At 40.2% G+C, this 9,326-nt stretch overlaps 2 protein-coding genes across 2 annotated transcripts; one reads left to right on the top strand and one right to left on the bottom strand.

Annotated features, from left to right (window-relative positions):
- The first annotated feature begins 274 nt into the window (after positions 1-274).
- Positions 275-1,255, top strand: LOC147320744 (olfactory receptor 1500-like). The gene has a single exon (XM_086307493.1). The coding sequence runs from the start codon at positions 275-277 to the stop codon at positions 1,253-1,255; it is 981 nt and encodes a 326-aa protein (XP_086163619.1).
- Positions 1,256-8,012: 6,757 nt separating this feature from the next.
- Positions 8,013-9,014, bottom strand: LOC147320743 (olfactory receptor 1500-like). The gene has a single exon (XM_086307492.1). The coding sequence runs from the start codon at positions 9,012-9,014 to the stop codon at positions 8,043-8,045; it is 972 nt and encodes a 323-aa protein (XP_086163618.1). The 3' UTR covers positions 8,013-8,042.
- Positions 9,015-9,326: the final 312 nt, after the last annotated feature.

Genomic DNA, 9,326 nt, shown 5'->3' with positions numbered 1-9,326 from the left:
GGAAACTATAGTGTGTGAAAATACACACACACACACACACACACACACACACACACACACACACACACCTATGTGTGTTAGTAGTTATGGGTTTAAAAGCATAGGCCTTTTTGGAATAGGTGTACAATACACTTAAGGGAGACACTGAGGGGATCTGCAGATAGTTAGAACTTCATCTGGGGTACTCCAGTTTGCATAAGAGAATCATAATGTGCAGTACTGCTGTCTGCATTATCAGAGCTTAGGCAATATAAGATTGTAAGATTTTTTGCCAATGGATCTTTTCAACTCTGCACTTGGAAAAAATGTTACTTTTTTGCGCCCTGCATTTTTCATTATAAGTGGATTTATTGGCATTCCTAATATAAAATATTATTATGCCTTTCTGTTTTTTGTTTATATTATTTCTGTCCTGGCAAACACAGCTGTCATGGCCGCAATATATTTGGATCACAATCTAAGAACACCGAAATATATTGCAGTTTTCAATCTTGCATTGGTTGATCTGTTAGGTAACTCTGCCATGGTGCCAAAGATTCTCGATATCTTTTTGTTTAATCACCCTCACATTTCCTATAATGACTGCTTGACATTCCTGTTTTTCTGCTATGTATTCCTTTCAATGCAAGCTCTAAATCTGGTTGCACTTTCATATGACAGAGTTATGGCGATCGTTTACCCACTGCATTATCAACTGAAGGTGACTCACAAGTTCATGTTCTGTTTAATTGCCTCTTTCTGGGTGTTTGTCATTATTGTTGTACTCATTGCAACTGGCCTTCTTACAAGGCTTTCTTTCTGTGAATCAGTTGTTATTAAAAGCTTTTTTTGTGACCATGGTCAGATATACCGGCTTGCATGCAATGATTATACACCCAGCGATATAACTGCTTGGATTTTGCCAGCTCTTATTCTTTGGCTTCCTCTTACAATTGTTTTGTTGAGTTATTTGTGTATCTGCTATGCTTTAGCTAAGGTAGCCACAGTTCGAGAAAGAATGAAAGGTTTTAAAACCTGTACAGCTCATCTTTCATTAGTGGCAATCTATTTCCTCCCAATATTAATCACATTTACTCTAGGCGCAAACATAGAGCCAAATGCCAGAATCATAAACCTGTCTCTGACATCAGTCTTTCCTCCAATGCTGAACCCTATCATATATGTTCTTCAGACACAAGAAATCAAAGAATCTCTGAAGAGGTTCTTAAGAATCACAACACACTACAAAATTAGTAAAGTCAAATTTAAAAAGTAAGAATAAATTTGGCATAAGTATTTTTACCCCTTTGTTTATTTAAGGAATGCTTATAAAATAAAAACTGTGTTGAATTATGGTTAAGTACTTCCAAACAGAACCCAAATTACAAATGTCACACTTCACGGGGGAATGTGCGTTTGAGTTTAAAGCACATGTAGCAAGATTTGTGATTTGTAATTTTTTAAGCAATTGTAATAGTTACTGTTAGGACCAACACAGAGAGACATATAGATACTTATTCACAACTATGGCCAGTTTATGAACCATTTATCATTACATATACAAAATAAATAAAATAAAAAGGAGATGACAAGTCATGTATGGAAAGGTGAAAGATTAGGTTCAAAGCAGGGACCTCGATGCTGTGAGGTGATAGTGATAAGTAATCACATTTATCTTTAGCCAAATGTAAGGGTTGCCTTTCTGAGATGTATGCATTGCAACATGACATATGCTTGTTTATTTGTTTGTTTTTTGTTTAAAGGGAATTTATTAAAGCCCCTATATAACTAAATAAATACACTTTAATGACTGTTTAAACATATTTAAACATTGTCTGCTCTGAGAATATGTCAGGAAGTATTCCAACTTCTCTTTCTTCCACCTTCTATGTGGATATCAGGAACCTTTGATTACTGTTTCAAAGAATGTCCAACCAAAATATAAATATTATGTAAAGGACTGACTAAACTGGTAGAAACCTAGAAACTTTATTTTTTGTGGCAAATAAACTGAATCATTGTGTAGTGACCCGATTGAGTAAATTCTACTCATAACTCTATGATCACATGGTTTAATGAAGAGGAACAGACAGCTACTAAATGTGACAGGCTGTGTGGTTATGTTGTAACATTGGTTCTCTGAGCGAAACAAATTAAATATAGGGAGTTGTTTTCCCTTCTGTGTCCCTGCTGTTTGTTGTTATCAGTTTTTATTTGCAGGCAAGGTTTTCTACTTCTTTGTACATTACATACATACTTTCAACAACTTCCCACCTGGAATTTTTGAGTCCTTAAGTTGATGCTTTGATTAGTATTCATTATATGAATATGATAAGATAAGAAAATTATTATTCTCTCACTAATAAAATCAAAAACATTGGTGAAAAAGAAGTTAGAAATGCACAGGAGGAATCAGTAATACTGAACAGTCCAATTGCTATCAGGCAATCAATTTACGCTGTACAGTTTCCAAGGGATTTGCAGTTACAATGTAGCTATGATGTAGTTTTCCTGCTAAAGCATAAGTCAGGTGCCCTAGCCACCCTCATTTGGGGAACTGGATTCAGTACAGGGGGAGGCTAGACTGCACCCACCCTAGGAGTAGAAACAGGGCGTGGCTGAGCCCTAGCCACCCTCATCTGGGAAATTTTGATGGGTGCGGGGAAGGCAGGACTGCGGCTGCCCCGGGGAAAGAAACATGAGACGGGTGCACTCAGGGATAACCACTGGTATTTACAGTCTTTTGGGAAATGTGTTTTCCACAAATCCAAAACACAATCCATCTCTCATCTTTCACAGTTTCTTCAGTCATTAAACGGAGCCTGAGCAGAGTCTCAGTATCTGGGAGACCTGATTCGGCGACACAAAAAACATTTTCAACATACATGTCCATGAACACTAGGGTTGGGCGACTGGACGAATATATTGACTGTCATAGATAGACTGAGCACAACGGTGATCGTTTTTACAAGGGTGATTTATTTATTTATTTATTTGCCCATGAGTAAGTTTGCTAATAATGATGAAGCTAATAGAAACCGTCAACAGAAAAAAAATAATAATAATAGCGCTGTTTTAATAGTACCCTCTTTCATCTGCGAGTAAATGCATCCTCCTCAGAGTGCACCCAAATGCTTGTTGATGGAGTTGCAGAAGCAGAAGCCGAGCATACTCAGCTGTGGGGCACCTACATGCTCATGCAAGTTAGTTGTATTTGAATACTTTGCTCACACGATACGTCTGCACAATAGGCTCCCCATCTTCAGACCACATGCCTGCCGAGGAGTTTGTCCGTTGCTGTGGTGACATGGACTTGGAAGGACTTTAGAGGCTTTGCCGCAGCAGCGCCAACATGGATGTTGAAGGGCTTAATGGCAGTGATAGAGCTGGTGAGTATGCCGCTGGTGAGAGACGCAGGTTGCTGACTCTAATCAGTTCAGAACAACGATGTTGTGGGTGATGCTGGCAAGCCGAGACGGTAGGCAATCCATAAAACCTGGGTTGGCCATAGCAATCTGGGCCAACTGAGGCCCTTCTCTTCTCTAGTGGAGAATATCCATATGATGCGGAGCGGAGTAACACAGACACCAAACTCAAAATTGTTGCTAAACTAAAGGTCTGCTGGTTCCAACATATTCAGGTGGAAACAAAACTTGACTAAATCGGAAAACTGGAGAGTGATACAAATGGAAGACAGGAGTAAACTAAAGCAAAACGTACTAAGACTAAACTGGGAAAACTGTACTAAACTAAACACTAGGGACATGTAACATTAACTTGGAATACTTAAAGATGGAACACCTGAGCATGAAGCATGACAACCAGAAACATGGTGCAAGGTGAGCAGATGACCTGTCAATGAACAGAGGGAAAAATGAAACAAAATATACACACAAGGGTAATTAGGGAGAGTGGAAACATATAGGTCTATTCATCCCAGCCATATTCCTAACAACACAGAGAAAGAAAAATGATGTGTTGGAGTTTAATTACGACGAGGAAGAATATGAAATCTTCGTACCTCCCTCTTAGGCTGCCAAGCCTAATGTTACGACCACTCTTCAGGATGAGAATTAGAGCACACCAGCCTCTCCCACTGCAAAACATGTATAAACGTTTTACAGTGGGAAACGCTAGGACAAATGTATTAACTGAGACCACCAGATCATATTAAGAAGGGAAGAAATTGCGCAGGCCATAAGGGTAGCAAAGCAGTTACTCTCAGTCTTCTTGGAGCTACTGGAAGAGGTAACTGTCTCTTGGAAGGACTACCCATTCAGCAGCAGAAGCCCTATACAGGGGGATTCTTCACTTAATTTTGAGGGCATGGGCAAGCACGCCTTACTCTGCATGCCCCCTATGGAACAGTTAGTCACAGCCCACCTCCATTTGGGGCTGGCTATGGCCTCCTCCAGGACCCCCAGAATCCCATCAAAATAAGACTGTTTTCAGTCCACCATGACTGAAAGGAGCAGAGCCAGATTGCTCAACCTGAGAAACCTCTCAGAGAGGAAGGAGGACATCTTGGACATGTTGATCATGACTGACAACATTTTTGGGACTCCTCTGGCTTCCATGCAGCAGAAATGTGAGGTGAGGAAGAGGGATGATGAGGCCATCCCCGGAAAACTGAGCCAACAACATCTCTGGCCCTGTGATGAATGTTCGCGTGATGAAAGTGGTAACCCAGCCTCCCACTCAGTTCAAGATCCCAAAACAAATGAAGCCCCAGCCAGCCCTTGCATCTCCACTCAGGCAACAGACGAGTGCGGGCTGTCAGCTTGTCAGTCACCAGGCCAGAAAAAAGAAGTAGGCGGCCTAACAGCCCTTCCTTTCCCACAGGTTCAGAAGCTGAATGTTCCCCATTCACTTGCCGTGTTCTGGAGTGTGTTGCAAGGGCGGTCATCGACCACTCGCACACACATGGTCTGCCTGAGAGGTTTGTCAGGTTCAGCCATCTGGACCATCCTTCTTTACCACCCCCCCCCCCCCCGATATCTCCCACTTTCTCCAGAGTGAGGGAGAATCATCACATCCTAAGTTTGATTGCTCGGCTCTGGCCAACAGTGCATTGGCTGACAGAGCTTCTGTGCAGGCAGCCGTGGAAACTCCCGCAGAGCAGGGACATGCTGATGCAGGCAGAGGGGAAAATTTTCCACCCACATCCAGACACTTTAGGCTTTTAATCTATAAGCAGGTCACTCTAAGCTGATAAGGCACTATTTTAATGAATAAAAAACAAAATGTAACAGGTGTATTAAAAAATCATTTATATTTCACCAAAGATCAATCCTCTAGTGTTATTTTGCTTTGTCAGTATTGGTTATGTATATGTGTTTATTTATACGTACTCAATGTCTGTATTTGTATTTTGGGAGCTTTTATTTTGTTTGTGTGACCTTTGAATTCTCACAAAGTCACTTCCTGTGGTTGCGCGCTATTCTCCTCAGTCGGCTAGCGGCCGCTGAGGCGAGGTGACTGTACACTAGTGTCCCCGGATGCAGAGCAATTAAACACAGTTAAAGATAACAAAAGTGATTCAAACACTGCTCATTCCCTTTGTGCATTTTGTCTCACAGTTTTGTTGGATGTTTTAGTGTGAATTGTAGTGATGTGCGATACCAGTGATTTTCTTTCCTATCCAATACCAAGTAATATTCAGGGTGGTATCGACGATACTGATCCGTACGGATACTTAGTACAAAAACTTTTTTTATTTATTGTATCTCAAATTATAGCATCATAATGATTACAGGACATCAGATTACTTGTTCTTATCACTTAATAATGCAGGGTTCATCATATAAAAATAAAAAAACTTAAGTTGTGCCTGCATGCAGCACTAAAGGACTCCGTGAGAGACGTCTATCTCGCGCTAGCAGCACCTGTCCCTCTCCTCCTTTTCAGTTCGCCTCAACATACGCTCGTCATATTCTGTGATATGATTTACTCTGAGGTGTTTGACAAGGTTAGTGGTGTTGCCACAACCATACATGCCAACCCTCCCGATTTTTCCAGGAGAATCCCGAATTTCAGTGCCCCTCCCGAAAATCTCCCGGAGCCACCGTTCTCCCAAATTTCTCCCGATTTTCCTCCCGGACAACAAAATTGAAAAACCATATTGCAGAATTCATAGCGCGGCCCAGCCAATTCCAGCTACTTAGTTTTAATATTGCTCTTATTTCTCTTTCTAAGCCATGTTGAGGATAGATTCCATAATATACATCAGAATAAAGAGAATATAGTTTGGGATTGATTGTAATATTACAATATGGCCGTTAATGGGTGTAAGAAGGCCTGGAATGGGAACAAAGAACTGGGGTGCAGGGCAGGAGGACAATCAACCCCCATCCCCAGGCAAGGATGCAAGAGTTACTGAGGGTGAGGGGCAGACAAAGACCTTAAAAGGAGATGGGGGTCAGGGTGTCAGCACCCTTGGCCACTGTACTAGTGTATTTGCATTGTGGGGGTGTTTACTGTAGGGGGGAGGAGACCAGAGGTTATAACTGTAACTGTTGTGTGGAGTTCTTTAGATCAGCCTTTAGCATAGGACTGCATAGGATGCAGTGTGCTGATCTCCAGATGGATCTGTAAGAATAATGGGTAATAAAAGGATTGTGTAAAACATGGAAACATCTCAGCGTGATCTCTACCAGGACCAAAAGAATTGCAGACACCGGCGTTGTCTCAACAGTCGCAAATTTTTTTAAACATATTTTCAGGTGAGAATGTAGCTGTGTAAACTTCAAATATCTGAGGCGACCGACACATCATCTTCAAACCCCCGCGATCTTTCGCTACTCGGGTTAAACATGATATATAAGTCACTTTGATAACTTAAAAATGTTATTGTTTGGCTTTTTCAGTGTTTTATTTGTTCATGAGTAAATCGGTTTGGCTGAGATTAAAGTTATTAGATTAGATTCAATTAAATTTAACTTTATTAATCCCTCGGGAGGGTTCCTCCGGGGTTTTCACACAGCTGAATAAATGTCTAACAGAAAATGATTAAACAGAAGAGTTTAAGTCAGCGCCCGGTTATATTTTAGATAGCAAGGAGCAGACGGCAGTTTCACTTCACTGAGGGAGCTTGTGACGTACTACCCGGCTTTCTTTAGACCGCGAAGGCCGGGTCCTCAGGTGGAAGCAGCCTCTGAATTTGGACACCACCGCTGTTTCTGAGCCGGCCAATAATAACGGTGACATTTAACGTATTTTACCCGATAAATAAACCCTGTAAAATGTATTTATCACCCCACCCCCCACCCCCCAACAGCCCTTTTGAATGTCTCCCTAATTCTGAGGTCTCAAGGTTGGCAAGTATGGTCACAACACCTCACTTTTTTGCCACATGTATCGCAAACCACGTCTCAGCTGTTTGTGGAGGTAAAATACGTCCACACATGACTCCAATTACGCTCAGCCATTGCTGTGAGTCAAGGGGCTGCGAGACATTTATACAGCCGTATTTCGCACATGACTATGAAAGACGGAAGAGGAAGTATTTCCTTTTAATGTAGACAATCCGAATGTTATAGTTTCTTTCCACTGTGTTCCTGTTAATGATAAACTACAAATTTAATCTAAATTACTAAAACATTGATATTTTAATGTGAGAATCGATATATTTTTCGTATTTTTCAAATTTTTTTAGTATGTGACACGTGGTATTGTACGACTCTAAAAAAAGTAAGTGATTATAATGGAAAGCAGCTTTTACAATTTCATTTTACTATGGTCATGCAAGACAATTTACTCTGGTGTTACTTCACTTATATTTTTATTGTTGAATATTCTTTTTCAATTATATTAACTTGTAATTTCAATTCTATGGTCATTTAGATTCTATAATAGTACCATAACAGTGACACACGCAGGTACTGAAACAACAAATTCAAAGAAAAAAGAAGATTGCTGCTACTAAAACTGACTAAAGTTAAAATAATGTCTACATCTTACTCCTGAAAAATACAGAGGAGCAGAATCTCTTTGATCACAGAAAAACGAAATCTTTTACATCAGATGGCAGAGGGCACTGCAGACATTCAAGTCTAAATCCTTTTTTAATATTTTGTGGCAATTTTGGATGTAACTCGAGTTTTCAGCAACTTCTTTAATGACTCTTTGATCTCCTGTGTCTGAAGAACATAGATAATCGGGTTTAACATGGGAGGCAATACAGTGCTCATAGAAAGGCTTATGATTCTAGCATTTGGATGTATTACACTCCCAAACATATACACAAATGTAAATGGAAGGAAATAAATTGCCACTAATGAAAGGTGACCTGTGTAGGTTTTGAAAGCTTTCACTCTTTCCCTAAATGTAGAAATTTTTGACAAAGAATAGCCAATACAGCAGTAACTTCCCACGATAAATGCCAGTGGAAACCCAAGAATTATAACTAGTGCCAAATCAGCAAATGCACGATTGGGGGTATTATCATTGCAGCCAAGACGATACATAGGACCGTGATCACAATAGTAGCTCTGAATAACAACAGACTTACAAAAAGAAAGTCTTGTGAGAAGGCCAGCTGCAATGAGTATAAGAGTTATGGCAAGAAGCCAGAAAAAAGCGATCAAAGATAAAATGAGCTTGTGGCTCACTCTCATTTGATAGTGCAGCGGGTACATGATAGCCATGACTCTGTCAAAGGACAATACAACCAGATTAAAACCTTGCATAAAAATGAAAGTAAAGCAGAAAAACATGAAAGTCAAGCAGTCATTGTAGGAAATATAATAATGGTTAAACAGAAAAATGTCAACAACCTTTGGAACCAAAGCAGAGCTATTTAACAGGTCTGTAAATGCAAGGTTAAAAACAGCAATATATTTAGGACTTCTCAACATGCGATCCAATGTTATTACAATCATCACTAATGTGTTTCCCACCACTGCAAGAATGTAAATAAAACACAGAAAGACAAAATAATATCTAATATTAGGTATGCCAATAAAACCACTTATTATAAAATATGCAGGTCGCACAAAGGTGATGTTGTTCTCAGCAGCTGAGTTAATCAATGCCATGTAAAGAGCTTCTGTTAATCTTCTATAATTCTCTGTACTCGTTTGTGTAGGCTGCCTCTAGTTTGTGAAGGCTAGCTACAAATATAAGCAGAGCAACTTTGTGCTCTGATACTTATAGCAGTACTCTGTTCTCTTGTGTACTGCTCTCCTCATGTGTGTGCATGTGTGCATAGGGTACACAATTCAGCAGCCAGCCAAACACCATTCAAAATACGGGAGTCAGATAATAGCGTCCAAGCTCCAGGTGCTTTATTTTAGGTTGCAGCTGTACAGCAGGTCACAGTGGTTGTATTGGACTACCTGGGTTCACAA

The sequence above is a fragment of the Aulonocara sp. 'chitande type north' Nkhata Bay genome, linkage group LG10 (assembly GCF_057382095.1).
Source record: "Aulonocara sp. 'chitande type north' Nkhata Bay isolate Kocher_YH1m ecotype deep benthic linkage group LG10, A_spYH_male_GT1.1, whole genome shotgun sequence".
Classification (NCBI taxonomy): domain Eukaryota; kingdom Metazoa; phylum Chordata; class Actinopteri; order Cichliformes; family Cichlidae; genus Aulonocara; species Aulonocara sp. 'chitande type north' Nkhata Bay.
Note: the sequence above shows the minus strand (reverse complement) of the source record. Positions and strands in the feature narration are given on the sequence as shown.

Bases quoted from the DNA above. Each gene is read 5' to 3' on its own strand.
- LOC147320744 (XM_086307493.1), top strand. From the start codon at position 275: ATGGATCTTTTCAACTCTGCACTTGGAAAAAATGTTACTTTTTTGCGC.
- LOC147320743 (XM_086307492.1), bottom strand. From the start codon at position 9,014: ATGGCATTGATTAACTCAGCTGCTGAGAACAACATCACCTTTGTGCGA.